General features: G+C 51.1%; 1 protein-coding gene across 9 annotated transcripts in view; it reads left to right on the top strand.

The window, feature by feature from the left end:
• The window catches only part of SMARCA4 (SWI/SNF related, matrix associated, actin dependent regulator of chromatin, subfamily a, member 4), an 87,125-nt gene that overhangs the window by 2,764 nt on the left and 65,384 nt on the right, over positions 1–18,977 (top strand). For 7 of the 9 annotated variants that reach the window (XM_061190465.1, XM_061190464.1, XM_061190467.1 and 4 more), the window contains exons 2-6: positions 12,431–12,683; positions 14,502–14,634; positions 15,634–16,032; positions 16,328–16,426; positions 17,374–17,632. In XM_061190465.1, coding sequence (XP_061046448.1) covers positions 12,462–12,683; positions 14,502–14,634; positions 15,634–16,032; positions 16,328–16,426; positions 17,374–17,632 — 1,112 coding nt within the window. In that variant the 5' untranslated portion in view covers positions 12,431–12,461. Of the gene's footprint in view, positions 1–12,430; positions 12,684–13,902; positions 13,968–14,501; positions 14,635–15,633; positions 16,033–16,327; positions 16,427–17,373; positions 17,633–18,977 lie in introns of those variants that run through there. The other 2 variants (XM_061190468.1, XM_061190462.1) reach the window with 2 other exon arrangements.

Raw genomic sequence — 18,977 nt, 5'->3', positions numbered from 1 at the left:
ACATGACAGCAGATTTTGGCCTGGGCTTTTAGGGCTACCATGGCACAGAGGGCATTCACATTCACCAGAGACAGAGCACAACGTGAATGGCGCCCCCTGCAGTTGTGCAAGAACTAGCCCAGCCACGCATTCCCCGTTCGTATAGCGAACAAGCGTGCATTGAGTGCCTGCCACGAGCCGGGCACAGCTGGGGGCTGGGGGTTCAGCCGGCAACAAGCAGACAAGAACCTTGTTCTCCGCTCCTACCTGTCTCCTTATTTGCAAAGGGGGACAGTAATAGTACCGAACTTGTAGGATTGCTGCAAGGACTAAACAACAACAAAATGACAGATGACGAACGTTAAGTGCTTAGGACAATGCCTGACACACAAGACTAAACAGTTTGTAGCCGTTGTCATATATTATGATCTCTACAACATCCTAGCGGGTTGAGATACAGAACAGATTTTTTGCCCCATTTTAATAGTTCTGTATGTTTTCAAAGTGGTAGCAAAGGAATCAGCTCCTTCATTTTGTCCTTAATAATTTGAAAATTGTGTGCTTAAAAAAAAAAAAAAATTGTGTGCTTTGCAGTTTCACCATACAGCATTGGAAAGAGGGAAGTGTGTCTGGTGGCATGGGTTTTAAAAATTATCAAGTGTTTGTTTTGCATTTCATATATCTCCTCATAATTTTTAACGTTGATTGGAACACTGAAGAGAGAGTTTTTTTTAAAATTAAAATCAAAAGAATACGCAAAACCTACTATAAAAGGGAAGTAACGGCGGCGAGAATATTGGAGGGAGATGTCCGAGGGTGAATACATCAGAACTGAGTTGCTGTTGCTATCACCTTCCAGATGTCATCCCTAAGAGGTATTAAGCCCATTGATATGATCGGTGATATCTTGGAGTTTTCTCTTAGCTGCATGCAAATTTTTCAGGATATGGATTTGATGGGCATGAGAAATTTGGCCTCCACTCATCTTCCTGTGTGGGGAAGGACCTTGCGGGATGCACCAGGTGTAGCTGGGTCTCTTGGGAGATCATATTTCACAGGGCAGAGGGAAGGAAAGGGATGCATCCATTTCCCTCCAGTTCCCTCAGGGAAGGGGCTTTCTTTAGAAAACAGGTAGCTGGCCCCTTCCTAGAAACCCAGACTGGTTTCCAGAGCTTCGTTTTGGGGTTCTGTTACTTTGCTAAAGGGCCATGTCTTCATTTTTGTGTGTGGGCACTTGTAACTGGGAACAGTCTTGAGTTTCACTCAGTGTGAAGTTTACCACCCGCGGGAGTGTGATAAAGAGAATGGGCTTTCCCAACGATCTATACTGTATAGCACAGAGGACTGTACTCAGTATTTTGTAATAACGTATAAGGGAAAAGAATCTGAAAAAGAATATGTACACATATTAATGTGCTGTATACGACATTATAAATCAACTATACTTCTATAAAATTAAAAAAAAAGAAAAGAAAAAGATGATGGGCTTTAAAATGGCTCCTTGGGGTGGTTTAAGTTCTCCTTTCACTGGCAGGTTGCGCCCTGCTGGTTCAGGAAGCAGGTGGCCGAGTGGCAGTTGCTGCCTCACCTGTTACAGTGAGAGACTTGAGGGGGCAGGGTTTGATGTGTACCACCCCACCTTGCCCCGAAAGTCCCAGTAAAGGGGCACAGTGGGTGCCTCCTTGTCCTGATGGTGACGCTGAAGCACAGGGGGCTCCTCGATGTGCCCTGGGAGCTGCTTCTGGCCCTGATGACCGCAGAGCACACATCCGACCACAGCCTGGACCGCCAGCGCGCTGAGCGCCCTCGTCTGCCTCCCCGAAACACCCCTCAGAGGCTCCCGCCTTTGGAGTGCTTCTCTTTGCTGCACCTTGTGCTCTTCCAGATCCTCCTCCTCCTCCGTTTTCTGATCCTCAGCCTGAATCAGTTACTCAGGCATTAGAGTCGGACAGGCTTGAGGTAGGCAGGACTCTATTCCTACATGATTTTGGGCAAACAACGTAACCTCTCTGAGCGTAAAACCCCCTGTTTCTCCCATAGTCCCCAGTTGGCACCTCAGTCGCCAGTAGTGAACCAAAGGGATGCAAATTGGGGCTGAAATCCAGCCTGGCTGGGCTTTGCTAAACTAAGCCTGGTTCCAGGGCTGGTCGCCCCCAAGGAAGGGACACCCTTTATATTTCAAATGGCATGTGCTAGCTGAGGCCCTGCTGGTCACCTTGGTCATCCCTGTCTCCTCTCATTCTCTCACATCCATTCCATCTGCCTGTACAGAAAAGTCTTCTAAAACCATCATCGGACCATGTCGCTGCCTTACCCAGAACATTCCAGTAGTTTCCCATTGCACCTAGGGTAGACTCCAACTTCCTTACCACTGCCCTCGAGGCCTGTGATCTGCCCTCTTTGCCCATCTCTGACCTCATCTGCTGCCACACCCTTCTCGCCTGCTCTCCTCCTTCAGGGTCCCACCCCAGGGCCTTTGCACTTGCTGGTCCCTCTGCCTGTCCATAGCCACTGGCTCCCATTTCACTTCAGGTCTCTGCTCAGATGTGTCCCCATCACTGAGACCATCACTGCCCACCATGATTGGAAACGCACCTCCCATCAGCTTGACTGTTAACCCTGCTACTTTATTCATAGCACTTCCACCCACTATGTGACACTGTGTCCTATTTATTTGTGTGCTTGTTTCTGTCACTCAGTTGTCCGTCCCACCAGGCAGGGACTTTGTTCTCTGTTGCATGGCCAGTGTCTAGAACCCTGTTTAGCGCAGAGTTTGTTCTCCCTAAGTATTTGGGGGTGGCTGGGGATCTGTCACGAGTGACACTCGGCAGTTACAGGTGCCACGCCTCCCCACCTATTCTTGGCCACACTTGCACTCTGTGCGTCCCTGTCATGGGGGACACGCACAGGTCACACATCGTGCTCAGTGTTGAGTACAGAGCAGGCCCCACAGCAGACCCAGTGGTGGGTCATGATGTCCATCCAGCGGGGCTTGGTCAGGCTTAACAGAAAAGGAGGAGAGTCTACCCAAGTTTCACGGGGGGCAGGGTCTGGACAGAACTGTACAACTTGTCTTGGTTACTTGATGCGTGTTTGTGCTGGGTCACATTGGAGTCTGGGTCATGGTAAAAAGAGTTTGGAAAACACCTGTGTAGATAGGCTCGTGTTTGTGTTCTTGAAGTGTAGACAGTTTATCTCCCTGCTGGATTAGAGCTTGAACTCCCCGAGGGCAGAGGGCTGGCCTGGTTGTCTTCATGTCTCCTGCCATGTTAGAGATGGGGAGGTACTCTTCAGTGGTTTTCAGATGAATGAAAAACTTAAAAACGGCAGGGGGGAGGATTCCAATGAATGAAATGATATATAATTCCCAGTGCTAAAAATAGTACTTAGTAGCAATTTGGCATGTCTACCTCTGAGGTAGAACTGAGAAGACACTGTAATTTATCATCACGACATGGTTTTTTAGTTTCTCAAATGCATTCCCTTTTAAATGTAGGGCAAGGTTTTGCTACTTAATTATATTGCAAGGGAAATGCCACAGAACAGCCAGCTTCCCAGAGTCTCAGGAATAAGCCATTTCCACGCGGTCCTTAAAACCACAGGTGCCCCGCCCTGCACGTCCTTGCAGGTTCGAGGACTAGTGCACCCCACACCGTCAGGTCAGGTGTGGAGGGTTTTCTTAGTCGTGGAGTGTGGCGGGGGTGGGGATGGGGGAGGTGGAAATCTCATTTTGTAGTTTAAATGTGGCGGATGGGGCTGGCTCTGCTGAAGCCACCCGGCCTGGCCACCTTGCACCATCTGAGCACCGGGTCATGACTTGACCGCAGTGTCGCTGCTGCTGAAATGTGTCTTCGAACAAATTTCTCCACGCCCCAAAAAACAAAAGAGCAGCCATCCTGGGAACAAACTTAAATATAAAGCTGGTTTTTAGGCAAGATGGAAAAAAAAAAAAGCCAACCCATAATCTCAGCAAGCAGATTTTAGAGGGTCCCGATCGCCTGTTGGCAGCCTGTCCTGCCACAGTGGCCAGCCACCACGGTCTTTTTTTATTTCTAAGAGAAACGATAAGAGTGGTACGAAAGAAGAAACTAGACCTCTGATCCTCAAGCAGGTCTGGTTCCGCATGTGAATGTCAGCATAGTGATTTTGGTGAAGTTGAAAGTAGGTGGAAAATAACACAGTCCCCAGATCCTTTCATCTTCCTCCTTTATTTCCACAAAGGCACTTCTTGGGGCATCTTTTCTGGGTGTTTATGTCCCAGGTATTTTTTCTGATCCAGGGCTTTTTTTTTTTCTTTTTCCTTAAAGTGTTTTTTAAAAATCTGTTTACAAAAGTAATAGTTAAAACAAACACACAAAGAAAAAGTCCAGAAATCTGTGATGTGGAAAGTGTAAGCTCCCCAACAGACGACTCCAGAGAGAGCCGCTGGCAGTTTGGTATGTGTTTTCTGGCTTCTGTGCTCGGATTAATGTGCAGAAATTGTTCTTCTTAGCAAAGTGGGGTTTGGGCCAAGCACCCCTAACTTTGACGATGCCTTGTTCCCCTGCTTCATTTTGGACCATCCTCTGTGTCCACGTGTATCGTGTCCCGCATTCATTTTTAATGATGCTTTGACTTGTACAGCATGGATTGCGGGCAGTTCTGGTTGTTCGGCAGTTGGGGGGCTTCTCAGAGAAATTGAGGTGAAATGGCTGAGTCCCTTCCAGACCCTTTGGCCCCAGGAACCTGGGAGTCTGTTTTCATCTCACAGCCTCCTGAACTGTCTTTAGTTTTCAGCTTTTTGGTTCTGGCCCTGGAGTACATTTACTTTCTGTCACATGCCTTCGGGCTACCTGCCCAAGGTTCCATTCCCCCCTCGTGGAACCCCCAAATACACCTGCCCCTCGGGCCACACACATCTCGATGAGGCTCCCAGACACACACGTGCTAGTGGCTTTGCCATTTTGGCCCCTGCATCCCCTTGTCCTTCGCTTTTCTCGCCTGCTTAGGTTTGGGTTGTCTGTCTGGTTTGAGATGGATTTCTGTGTTGTGCAAAGTTGCCCCACCTCTTCCAGCCCAGACACCAAGTGAGTTGTCAGAGAGGGACTTGTTGCGGGAGTCCAGGCAGCACCAGAAAGCCACCTGAACCCCCCTGAGGCAGCCTTGAGGATGACCTAGGGGACCCAAGGGCTTTGCTGAAAATGCCAGATCTTTAGTTTCCTGTATGAGGAGGGCAGGGGTGTTTGGTGATGAGGGAAGAAGGGGTTTGGAGAGAGGGGTGTTCCTTGCCCTCAGATCTTACCTCTCTTCTGAAATTCCTGGCTGAACTTGTCTGGCCCGCCCTGGGTAGGAGCACATCGGTATCCCGTCCCACACCCTCTCTGGCTCTCAGCAGGGCCATGCCCAGCCCCGCACCTCAGGAAGGGCTGGCTTGATGATGGCTAAGAACAACTCCTTTGTGCAGTGGGAGCTAAACAGGCAAGGGAGAGTTTGTAGCCCAAATCCTATCCATTGATTTTCAGGCTGGACCGCGGTCACTTTTGACAGCTGGTCCTCACTTGCACCAAGGCTGTGCTGGCGTTCAGGCAGCCGCTGCTCCTCCAGGTCAGCGGAGCTGCCTCGTGCAACCTCTACTTCCCGAGGAGGGAAGTGAGCCTGTTGTCCTGAGTGCCGTGCGTCCGGAGCGCTAATGGCTGATTTCACCAGCAGCGTGGTAGCGCTTGCTGCTGGCATGTGCCTGGCGTGTGTTAGGTTGTGTGACACAGCTAGCGACCCCTGAGGGAGGGACTGGTCTCAGCCCCAGCCTGCAGAGAGGAAACAGGCTCAGGGAGTGCGGCGTTGTGCCATTGGCAGGTGGCAGAGTCCACGCTCAGAGTCTGAGCTCTACTATGGCCTTGGGCTTGTGACGCCAGCTCTTGCATTGACCCACTGGGTGGCCTGTGAGCCTCAGGGACCCCTCTGTCTGGTAGTCCTTCCTCGTAGGGTGGTGGTGCAGGCTCAGTGAGGAAATAAATTCCTGTCCTTATTACCAAATGGGACCACTCCTTTCCCTCCCCTCTCTGACTGGATCTTACCTCCCTGCGCTTTCTTTGTGACTGATTCGTCCTCAATAATTGTAAACCACTAGAAGGCGGGAACAAGTCACAATCCCCCTGGACTTCAAAATATTCCTTCCCTTTCTCTATCTCCATGATCTTGAGGTAGTAAAGTGTCACAGTACTTCTGACACCAAACGTGGGTTTTCCACACCAACCAATTCTCCAAGTTCCTGTGGACACCAACAGGGTGTCCTACAGTTCAATTCAATTCTGACACTAACTACCCAGAGTTGGTGCAGACCTTACAGGTTAAGGGCTCAGTCCCACAAGACTGCCCCCCACTTCAGATGCCAGTCGCACGTAGTGGGTCCCAAGGTTATCCACACTTCTGTCCAACTTGGTTACAAACGTGGATTCCCATGACCCCCTCATAAGGTTTGATAATTTGCTGTAACAACTCAAAAAACTCAAGAAGACACTTATGTTGACCAGTTTATAAAGGATACAGATGAACAGCCAGAAGAAGAGATACATAGGGTGAGGTCTGGAAAGGTCCGGAGCACAGGAGCTTCTGTCCGCATGAAGTTGGGGTGCACCACCCTCTTGGCACGTGGATGTGTTCACCAACCCAGAAGCTCTCTGAACGCCATAGTTTAGGGGTTTTATGGTGCTTCATCACGTAACCATGATCGATTAACTCAATCTCCAGCCCCTCTCCCCTCACTGGAGGATGGGGTGGGGTGGGGATGAAGGTTCTAAGCTTCTCACCGTGGTTTGATCTTTCTGACGACCAGCTCCCATCCTGAAGCCATCCAGGAGCCCACCTAGAGTAGTCTCATTAGAACAAAAGACACTCCTATCACTGAGGAAATTCTAAGGGATTTTGGAGCTCTGTGTAAGATGCTCTTATCACCCCTATCACTACACAGGTTTTAGGAACTCTGTCAGGAACTGAAGGCAGAGACCAAATATATTATTTCTCATTGTCACAGGTAGTCAAAGATTTCTTAAACAGGACCCCAAAACCACTAACCATAAAAGAACTGACTTGATACATTGGACATCATTAAAATTAAGAACTTCTCTTCATCGCTGGGAGGCAGTAATAGCAACCACATATCCCCAATAAAATGTTAGTGAAAGCTTACAGCCTGTACAAAAGTGGACCTCTTGGTGGCCAGTAAGCATATGGAAAGGTGCAACACTATTAGTCACAAGGGAAATGCAAATTAAAACCAGAATACGGTACGATTATACACTCACCAGAACGGTTACAAATTAAAAAGACTGACAGCACCAAGAGTTGATTTAGAGGAACTGGAACGCTCACCCAGCTGCTGCAGGGAGGGCAGTGTATGTGATTGTCATGCTGATTTGGAAAACTGACAATATCTGCCAAGGTAAAGTTATGCCTCCCTCATGACCAGCAGTTCCCCTCCTGGACACACAAGGAAAATGAGCGCCCACATCCACCAAATGACACTGTTCACAGCAGCTTTATGTGTGCTAAAACCTGGGAGCACAACATCTGGGAACAGGAGAATTGACAGTAGCATCCAACTGCATGGATGCCCGCCCCTCCCAGACCTAGCGATGAGCAGAAGTAAACTATATGACCCTCTTTTCTTTCTTTTTTCTTTTTTTTTTTTTTTGGCCACACTGCACGGCATGTGGGATCTTAGTTCTCTGACCAGGGATCAGACTCGTACCCCCTGCAAAGGAAGTGCAGAGTCCTAACCACTGGACCGCCAGGGAAGTCCCTGACCCTCTTTTCAGATTGAGTTCGGTAACAAGCGAAACTAACCTACAGTGAGAAAGTCAGAACAGGAGTTCCACCGGGAGGGTGGTTCTGGATGGGAAGGGGGCCAAAGACCCCTTCTGGAATGTTGGAAGTGCTATGTCTGATCTAGGATTCATCCAGCTGTATACCTACGATCAGGGCACTTTAGGTATGCCGGAACTCAAGATCCCCCTCCTCAGTACTACACCAAGGACCCGAGAGCCGCTCCCCAGTTCCATTTTTCTGTTCTCTCCAACGCTATGCTGTAGGACTGCCCTCCTGTGTCCACAGGTGGCACCAGCACCAACCCCTGGTGGGGCCTTTGATGGAACCCTACCTGCTTTGCCGCTCAGGATGGTTTTGCATTGTGTCTGCACTTTTTGGATCTCCTTTACTGTCGTTGCCATGTGTGTCTGAGCTTTCAAGTCCAGAAACGAGTTTGCTGACGGTGGCTCCGTACCTGTTTCATTGCAACCTGACCCTTCAGAGGTGGCAGCTTCTGAAGGAAATGCCATTTAAAAAGGGTTTTGTGAAAGCCCATGCTTCTTGAAGGCGAAGGTTGCCATACTCGGGCATGAAAGTCTTTTTCGCTGCCCTCCTGTGTCTTTGGTGAGCTGCTGTGTGTCGCCGATGACGTTAGTGGTGCTGTGAGAGGAAGCAGTTGATTCCTAGAGGGACCTTGGGAAGAGCTGTCTTTCCAGAGGCACATCGGTTCGTCTGTCTTTAGATAGGAGGGTGTTGTGGATTTTATTTTGCCGTCAGTTTCAGTTGGCTTGACTTCGAGTGGAGACCTCCAGGTGAGAAAGAAGCCATGAGCTGCTGGACGCCACAGGTTCCTTAAGGAGCTGCAGGACTGTTGTCCCTCTTCCCGCCTCAGCAGCGCTCTGTGGACCCGAAGAGAGGGCCTGTGGACACAAAGGGCCCAGAAGGGAGCCCCGAGGAGCCATCGTCCTCAGTCCAGCCACGGCCACGTCCATATCACTCGGCTGCCCACCTGGGAAGTGTGACTGCTGGTGCATCCACCCTGTAGACAAACCCCTGGACCAGAGGTTTCCAACTCTAGAATCAGCATTTTAGCAAACGAGATACAGGGCACAGACCGCTGTCACGTGGCAGGGCAATCAGCATCCTGTTTGTGCGGCAGAACGTGTGAATATTCACATGGAGCTGAATCAGGTCAAATTTTTTTTTTTTTAATTGTGGTATAGTTGATTTACAATATTATATTAGTTTCAGGTGTGCGATGTGATTCAGACGTTTTTGTACATTATACTCCATTTAAAGTTATCATAAAATATTGGCTGTATTTCCTATGCTGTACAATATATCCTTGTAGATTATTCATTTTATGCATAGTAGTTTGTACCTCCTCATCCTCTACTGCCATCTTGCCCCTCCCTCTCCTCTCTCCCCACTGGTCACCATTAGTTCTCTATATCTGTGAGTCTGTTTCTGTTTTGTTATATTTGTTTTATTTTTAGATTCCATATATAAGTGACAACAGAGTATTTGTCTTTCTCTGACCTATTTGACTAAGCATAATACCCTCTAGGTCCATCCATGTTGCAAATGGCAAAATTCCATTCTTTTTTTATGGCTGAGTGATATTCTATTGTATATATGTGTGTGTGTGTGTGTGTGTGTATATATATATATACATATATATATATATACACACACACACACACACACACACACACCCCACATATTTATCCATTCATCTGTGGCTGGATACTGAGGTTGCTTCCATATCTTGCCTACTGTAAATAATACTGCTATGAACATTTGGGTGCATGTGTCTTTTCTGCATATATTCTTGTCTCCTTTGTTGTAGATTAATTGACGATAAATGCGTGGATTTATTTCTGGGCTCTCTATTCTGTTCCATTGATCTGTGTGTCTGTTTCTGTGCCAGTGCCATACTCTTTTGATTACTCTGGCTTTGTAGTGTAGTCTGAAGTCAGGGAGCATGATACCTCCAGCCCTGTTCTTCTTTCTCAGTATTGCTTTGGTAATTCAGGGTCTTTTGTGTTTCCCTACAAATTTTAGAATTATTTGTTCTAGTTCTGTAAAAAATGCCGTGGGTATTTTGATAGGGATTGCACTGAATCTGTAGATTGCCTTGGGTAATTTGGTCATTTTAACAACACTGATTCTTCCAATCCATGAACACAGTGTATCTTTCCATCTGTTTGTGTTTCTTCAGTTTCTTTCATCAGAGTTTTAGAATTTTCTGAGCACAGGTCTTTTTGAATCAGGTCAGATTTTGCTTCCAAATGAATTTGTCTCGAATTTATTTTTTTTTAAAGTTTGATTTTTTTCCTTGAGCGTATTGGGTTTTGGATTTGTGGGGAAGGGATTGTGAGCACATGTCAGTTCTCCAGCACTCCTGTTAGGTGTATTTAAGGTCCAGCACTGAGGCTCCTTGAGCTTTGGAGGAGATCAGGGATGCCGGGAGGATGGTGGAGTGTTTTCTCGTAAGGTCAGGCGTGTTCACAAGCAGGCAGGGGTGACAGCTGCTGGTCCTGGCTCTGCCAAGATTTCTGACCCTCTCTGTTCCAGTTATTTAGTCATGAAACTGGACTGAAGAAGTTCGGGCTTTTGATCTGTTATCCAGGAAGATATACCCCCACCTTTCAAATGAAGACTTTTTTTTTTTGAATCAAGAGAATTAAAAATGTTCCTGTACTTTTTCAAGATTTATCCTTAGAATCAGGAGAGCCCAGTAGAGCTTAGGGGCAAAGAGATTCATTCCCCAAACCAAAAAGTCCACAGAAACAAAAGCAGATTTGTGGCATGCCAACAAGAGAGGGGCTTTTGATAATTAATAAGGACCTACTTTAGAGCACAGGGAACTCTACTCAGTACTCTGTAATGGCCTGTATGGGAAAAAAAAATCTAAAAAAGAGTGGGTATATGTATATGTACAACTGATTCACTTTGCTGTACAGCAGCAAGTAACACGACATTGTAAATCATCTATACTCCAATTAAAAAAAAAAAAATAAAGAGGGGCTTTTAAATAACTCGGGATGCATCAGCACCAGGGAACTTGGAGGAACCACTAGAATTTGTGTCTTGAAGACTGTTCAATGATGAAAAGGGTCGTAGGTATGATTCTCTGAAGAGAAAGCTGGCCTAGAATGTGCTGAGTAATTCTGTAGAGCGAGTGTCTGTGTGTGGAATAGCCTCGAAGGAGAAGCACTGGAGTGTGGCCGGGTCCCAGCAGGAGCACCAGTCAGCTCTCCATCCTGAGAGGGCTCCATCGTCACAGCTCTGGGGGTCTCTGAGGAGCTGCAGCCCCCTCTCCCCACACATACCCTGCTGGGAGGGGTAAGGAGGGCAGGGTTGCTTCTTGCTCTCTGCAGGGCCAGCAAGCACTTAACCTCTGTGTCTGGTAGGACGATGGGTAATTTTAAGTTTCTGTATTCTTTTTATGTTTTCCAGATTTCAGCACTGAGAATGTATTACTCCTTTATCAGGAAAGGGTTTGTTAAAGAGAATTTTACTTACAGCCATAGAACTTACAGTCATAACAGATTGAGGGTTCCCTGAAAACTGAACCCTTACTGTAGGGAGCACTTATAAAATTTATCAGCTCACAGACCAATCGTAGCAATCATAACTTACCAACATCACTGGATACTTTTTTACCTGATTTTTGGATCTTGTGGAGGCTCGGGGGTCATAGTTCTGGGCATCGATTTTTAGTTTACAGCACTTGAATATCACTTTTGAAGTATTTGAGATATCAGAGTGCCATTAGTTCTGTAATACTTCTCTTTTTTTTTTTTTTTTTTAATGTGATGATCCATTTATTTATTTATTTATTTATGGCTGTGTTGGGTCTTCGTTTCTGTGCGAGGGCTTTCTCTAGTTACAGCAAGTGGGGGCCACTCTTCATCGCGGTGCGCCAGCCTCTCACTATCGCGGCCTCTCTTGTTGCGGAGCACAAGCTCCAGACGCGCAGGCTCAGTAATTGTGGCTCACGGGCCTAGTTGCTCCGTGGCATGTGGGATCTTCCCAGACCAGGGCTCGAACCCGTGTCCCCTGCATTGGCAGGCAGACTCTCAACCACTGCGCCACCAGGGAAGCCCCTGTAATACTTCTCTTTAAAGGAGCCTACTTTTAAAACTTAAATTCATGTATTTTAAAGGAAACTTGGTCTCGCTGCCTTAAGTGGAAACCAGCATTACTTGCTATGAATATTTGTTTTAGTTGAATTTATGAAGGTCCAGTCAGATGCTGTTGCCAGCAAAGGCTTTGAGCCTTAGTCACGTTCTTCTTTTTTCTTAAATAGGAAGATGAGCAAGTGTTGGAGTGATGTGAAGGGTGTGTCAGCACTGCCCTGCGACGTCCTCTCTGTTGTAATCAGAAAGATACCAGGGGAAGTGAGGCAGTATCACCTGGTGTCCCTACCTCCTGAGTCCCACCCCTTCCTCGGGGGACTTTGATCTGATTTTGGGTGCCTGATGTATCACCTCCTCGGAGAGGAGTGGAGGAGAAAGGACTGGGTGACTGGGGGTGCCCATCAAAGGCGCCAACTCCCTGTCAGATGGGTGCTCTGACATGACTGTGTGTGATCGTCCTTGACCTGCCCTGACCCGCCCAGCCGATGGCCGTGACCCCCACGCTGACTGGGACTTTCTTCCAGCAGGAGACCACTGTCTGCAGCTCCCGTGAAGATGTCCACTCCAGACCCACCCCTGGGCGGAACTCCTCGGCCAGGCCCTTCCCCGGGCCCGGGCCCCTCCCCTGGAGCCATGTTGGGCCCTAGCCCAGGTCCCTCACCCGGCTCCGCCCACAGCATGATGGGGCCCAGCCCAGGGCCTCCCTCAGCAGGACACCCCATCCCGACCCAGGGGCCTGGAGGGTACCCTCAGGACAACATGCACCAGATGCACAAGGTAGGGAGCCCTGGGCCCGCTGCCCCACCAGCTGGGTCCACACCATCAGAGACGGGAGGGTGAGCAGCACATGCGGGCCGGCAGCCACCCCACCCTCTGTCTCTCACGCCCGTTGTTTTATTAATGAATTAGAAATGTCCAACTCCTAAAAGATGGCTTACAGCCCATGGTTTCCTCCACTCGGGCTGCTCGGCTCACCCGGGTAACTCACAGAGCACAGCAGCAGGTGCCCTTTGTCCCCACTTGATCCTGTACTCGGGTACCACTGTCTTAACCGCTTACCTGAGTTGATCAGGGGTGCTTTTGCCAGTGAGATGAAAAAAACCTCTTTTAACACAAATGGTTGTCCTCTCTCTTTGCATTCCTGGGCGGTGGTTGAAGGAAATGAGGAAAATACCCTCTTATGGATAGCATCTTATGGATAGTATTTTGCCCATTTTGCAGACGAGGAAGTAAGGTCTCAGAGAGATGGTCACTCAGTGAGTTGGTGGCAGAGCCATCTCACCCCTCCGGCCCTCCCAACCCCTCAGGCATGTGCCACATCGCTGACCTCCCACACAGTGAGGTGACTCCCTGCCCTCCCCATCCCCCATATATTTTTGTCAACTTCGATACAGTATCTGTCTTGTCACTTCCCTCTTGGAAAGCTGTTGGTGATCTCCCCCCATCCCCCCACCCCCACACACACGCTGATTGAGGCCAGCTTCTCCTCTAGCACCATCTCCTTTTCCCTCTCTGACCATTTTGTTTCTTCCTCCTGGACACTTGACACATGTTTGTCAGACGCCTGCCATGTGTCTGGCCTAGGAGCTGAGGTCTGGTGGTGCCCTTCACCTGCCTGCACAGAGCTCCTGCTCTGGGGGAGGCGAGCCCATCAGTCAGCTCCACCAGCCCAGGGAAGAAGGAGCAGAGGGTGGGCCCCATGGGCCCCACCCAGGGTTCTCCTCAGCATCCCGAGGGCCCCCTGCTGCTTCTGCTTGTGAAGCTGGCCCTCGTGCTCCCAGCCCGGTGCCCTCTCGTCCTCCTCTCACGGCACACACTGAGCTGTAGCTGACTTTGCTGGGCCAACCATTAGACCAGAGAGCTGGATGTTTGCATTAACTGGGCCTACAGAGGGCCTGGAAGGGTCTCGGAAAATGTCCCCTTTCCCAGCCGTTCCATAGGGGGAGTGCTTAGTGCTGAGCATCAGGAGGGAAAATGTGTGTTTCTGTCCCACCAGGATCTGATCGAGCCTCCGCGGAGGGGCAGAACGATGCTGCAGACAGCCTCCCTCCCAGCTAGCAGGTGGGAGGCCAATCTCGGATCAGTGAGGACATTTGACATACTGTTACCATACTTCATGGGCAGGAGTTACTGCCCGTCTCTCTGATTTACAGTCTCCCAGGCAAGAAGGTCCCCCATCCAAAGACTTGCGGTCACAAGGTCTTCTTGTGACGATGAACAGGGAGCTTGGTATCCCAGCTAAAACTGCTCCTGACCAGGAGCTATGTGTGGCCTTTCCTTGTGAGATTTTGGCTGTCTGAAACTGTCTCCTCACCCTCTCCCTGATGTCCTAGTCCAGCTGTCCCCTTGCCTGTAGACCATCAATCTGCAGGTTCCCTGGGTGGCATTATTTCATGCACCTGCCTTGACACCTAAGTAGATGTCAGGACCATGTCTTGGACCTAAGCCACTTGGTCATGTTGGCGGTTCAGTAAATGCCGTGGCGACTTTGGATGGGCATTATTAGTGATATTGAGCTCCTCTCACTCAGCGCCTTTCTGTGCAGCCTCTTCCCTTCCCCCCTTGCTGATCCTGCCTTGTTGTCCACTCTCGTAGCCAATGGAGTCCATGCACGAGAAGGGCATGTCGGACGACCCCCGCTACAACCAGATGAAGGGGATGGGGATGCGGTCGGGGGGCCACGCCGGGATGGGGCCCCCGCCAAGCCCCATGGACCAGCACTCCCAAGGTATGGTTTCCTTTCTTTTCTTTCTTCATGTTTGTTGCCCTCCGGAAGTCCCGAGGTCATTTTCCTAATCGGGTCACCCATGCATGGATTCAGAGGACCTAGGACAGTTGAGCCTCGTGGGAGACCCTGCCACAGGGGGCTGTTTAGCTTGTACTTGGCTGGTGCCCTGTTCGGAGCGTCTTGTTTTGGAGCAGCCCCAGGAGAGCGGATACTGGTGGGACAGAACTGTGTTCAGCGCTGGGTGTTAGACAAGCCCTGGGCAGGATGGGCTCCTCGGGATAGCAGCTCTGGTGCCACCCAACGCAGACTCCTGGGATTTCCCTGACGGTCCAGTGGTTAGGACTTGGTGCTTCCACTGCCGGGGCCCTGGGTTTGATCCCTGGTCAGGGAACTAAGATCCCGCAAGCCGCGTGGCACAGCCGAAAAAAAAAAAGAAGAAGAAATGCAGACTCCTGGGCTCAGCCCTGCTCCAGACCTGCTGAGTCAGAATCTCAGGAGCGGGGTGGGGCTCAGCTTTAACAAGCCCTCCAGGTACTTTTCTGAACAGGGAAGTTTGAGAAACGATGGGGTACATGGCTTCCTGTCACGGGGTGGGAAGCTCAGGGGCTCCGCAGGTAACGGAAGTGAGAGGAGTGGGCCTGGCCAAGCCGAGGGGCAGGGGGGCAGGCCCAGAGAAAGCCCAGATCTGTGTGACATCTCAGCTTCAGTCGTTGGCAGGTTACTGAGAGATGGGCCGGACCAAACCTGCTGTGCAGGCCGCCAACCAAGCTGCGAGCGTGTGCCCTCTGGGTGCCTCTTGTTTGAATCATGAGAACGAAATCTCAGGGTAGGGGCCAGTGTAATCATGGGAACGAAATCTCAGGGTAGGGGCCAGTGTAATCATGGGAACGATATCTCAGGGTAGGGGCCAGTGTAAGCAGGCAAGGGTTCCCGTCTCTGCCTTAAAAATTACTGGACATGTGCTGCCGAGTGACCGCTCGGATCCACGTTTCCCCGCAGGTTACCCCTCGCCCCTGGGTGGCTCCGAGCACGCCTCCAGTCCGGTTCCAGCCAGCGGCCCGTCCTCGGGCCCGCAGATGTCGTCCGGGCCTGGAGGCGCCCCGCTGGATGGTGCTGACCCCCAGGCTTTGGGGCAGCAGAACCGGGGCCCGACCCCCTTTAACCAGAACCAGCTGCACCAGCTCAGAGCTCAGATCATGGCCTACAAGATGCTGGCCCGGGGGCAGCCCCTCCCTGACCACCTGCAGATGGCAGTGCAGGGGAAGCGGCCGATGCCCGGGATGCAGCAGCAGATGCCAACACTACCTCCACCCTCTGTGTCCGCAACAGGACCTGGCCCCGGGCCCGGGCCAGGCCCCGGTCCTGGACCAGCACCTCCAAACTACAGCAGGCCTCACGGTAAGGCCCACTGCCCATGGCCCTCGGGGTAGGGAGGGGTCTCAGAGCAAACTAACAGGAGTGTGGGCATCAGTGTCGGGCAGATCTGGACTCTGCCGCCCATCGGCTTCCCCGACAGCAGGGTTGCTGTCGTGATAAATGTTGTTTCTCCAGCTGCCCCCTTTCTCCCCTGGTGCTCACAATGAGGGGCTTGTTGTTGGGTGTGTCCCCTGGAGCCAGGGCTGCCCAGGGAGGCAGGTGCAGGGAGAAACACAGGACGCGTTTTATCCTCTTGTCCGTTTCTCCCTGCGTGCAGGTATGGGAGGACCCAACATGCCCCCTCCAGGACCCTCAGGCGTGCCCCCCGGGATGCCCGGCCAGCCCCCCGGAGGGCCTCCCAAGCCCTGGCCTGAAGGTAAGTTCCCTCTGTTCTGGTGACACGTCTGTGCCCTGACTCCCATGTCAAGTTTGCATCATGCAGACCCTGAGATGAGCCCGGTCAGAGAGAGCGGGCTGAGGACGCGTCCTTGCTGCCTTTGCCGTCTTCTTTGGGTCTCACCTGGCACTGCTCAGCTCCCAAAGGCTTGGGTTTGGTTCCATTCCTCTATACCTGCCCTCCCTTGTCTTGTGGCTCACGGTGACCCTGGGGTTTCTAAACTGCTAGCGGGAAGAGAAGGATACTAATGAATGAGTCCACCGTGGGACTCAAGTGAGAGGCCCGGCTGCAGCTGCAGACAGCATCCTTCAGGACGCAGTGTCCCGAGCCTGGAGGTTATGGCTGACTCTCTTCCCTCCCAGAGCTGTGAGAGGCAGGCTGACTCTCTTCCCTCCCAGAGCTGTGAGAGGCAGGCAGGATGGCAGGGCGGCTCAGGGTTCTGTCTCCCCTGTGTTCTGTGTAAAATGTAGTTAGTACTTATTTGAAGGTTACATCTGTTAGGTCAAAGCAGTGGATAAAATGGACTCATTCCCCATCCTCACGGGCCCTGAGGTTCAGTGATGGGCATTGAAGGGCTAATTGCTTAAATAGGATTCCGTTGGAGCTGGGGTGGATGAAAGGCAGGCACCTGCTGCTCCTGTGAGGCCACAGCATAGCAAGAGCACACCCAGACTCAGCACTTGGACCAGTAGGGGGCTTTGGGGAAGGGGCCTGTAGGCTGAGATCTGGAGGAGGAAGAGGAAGCGAGCCCCATGGGCGAGGAGTGGTGTGGCAGTGAGAGGTGGGGGTTACGGGGAGCTGCCCAGGCCTTGTCAGCCTTGGGGACGAGTTAGTCCCCAGGGCAGTAAACACCCAGCAGGCTTGTCATCTCCACCTGGAACAGACTAGGAACTCAACGCTGTGCCCTGCTTCTTGACTCCCCCCAGGACCCATGGCGAATGCTGCTGCCCCCACAAGCACACCTCAGAAGCTGATCCCCCCGCAGCCAACGGGTCGCCCCTCGCCTGCGCCCCCCGCCGTCCCTCCTGCTGCCTCCCCCGTGATGCCGCCCCAGACACAGTCGCCGGGGCAGCCGGCCCAGCCCGCCCCCATGGTGCCGCTCCACCAGAAGCAGAGCCGCATCACCCCCATCCAGAAGCCGCGGGGCCTGGACCCCGTGGAGATCCTGCAGGAGCGGGAGTACAGGTGAGAGTGCTGCCGCGCCCCCCCCAGGTCACGCGTTGATGTGGTTCACACTTCTAAAGGCCTATGGGGTATGCAGCCAGAGATCATCCTCCTGCCTCTGTCCCCAGCCTCCCAGTTCTCTGGGTCAGTGTGTATCCTTCCAGAGAAATCGAGTATGTATACAGACAGATGGGTGCAAGTGGCTGTGTGGTCCCCTAATGGTACCTGACGTGCACTGTTCCTCCCCTAGCAAAATATCTTAGGGATCATCCCCTATTTGTACAAAATAAGCTCTTTTTTTTCTGGACACATTCTGCCTGGTGGCTCTACTGTGACTTATTTAGCCAGTGTCTTACCCGAATGGACGTTAGGTGGTCTCTAATCTTTCGGTAAAACGATGCCGTAATAACTACACTTGCATATTTCTCATTTCACATGTGTGCATTTATGTCAGAATAAACTTGTGAACACGGCATAGTTTGGGTGCAGGGGATTTACGTGCACGTGGAAATTTCATCAGTTCTGCAAAACTGCCCTCCATGGAGATTGTATGTGTTGGCGTGAAAGTGCTGTTTCACCTCTCCAACACAGTGTATTATCCAACTTTTGGCTCATCCGCACTCAAAAAGCCACCTGGCAAGCTTTGCGGTGGATGTTCCTCAAACATCAGTAGTTGTTGGTCGCTTTGCCAAGGCCTCCTGAGCGCTGGGCGCTGTGTGAGATGCCTGGTGCACAGTAGGTCTGTATCACCCTGTCGCACACTGCTGGGGGCGCCTGAGATTCACTCCCTGAGCACCTCATGCTCCCCTGTTTCTCCACTGTATTTATAACCTGTTCAGGGCTGGCCACCCTTGGTAAATGTCAGCTCCATTAGGGGAGGGGGTTGTGCCTTGTTCACAGTAAATTCCCAGCTGCATCAGTAAATCTGTGCCAATGACTGTCACCGGAGTGCATCTCCAGCTGTGACGTGCCCTGGAGCTCCAGCCCCTGTACCCAGGTGCCTCCCCACCTGCTCCATCTGGACGGCTTAAAGATAGCCTGTCCAGATGGCCTTATGCCCCCCAGTTTTCCCTTCTGTCTCTGTTCTCATGCAGCAGCTGAATGGACCATGGACCCTTCGGCTCCTTGACCCTCGCTTGTACTCCCTCATCCTCAGTGTCCCCTTGGTGAACCCTCTCAGCTCCCTTCCCCACAGCGCTGTTCACCCTGCCATCTGATGTACACCTCCTCCCTGGCCTCCCTGCTCCCATCCTTGCCTGTGCAGTGTTTCCCACACGGCAGTTTGAAGTCTCTTTTTACAATTAACTTATATTACATCTGTTCCCTGGGTTAAAACTGGCTTCCCGTTATCCATCGAGTAACCCTT

Source organism: Eubalaena glacialis, chromosome 4, assembly GCF_028564815.1.
Source record: "Eubalaena glacialis isolate mEubGla1 chromosome 4, mEubGla1.1.hap2.+ XY, whole genome shotgun sequence".
Classification (NCBI taxonomy): Eukaryota; Metazoa; Chordata; class Mammalia; order Artiodactyla; family Balaenidae; genus Eubalaena; species Eubalaena glacialis.
This window is presented reverse-complemented; position numbering and strand designations above follow the sequence as displayed.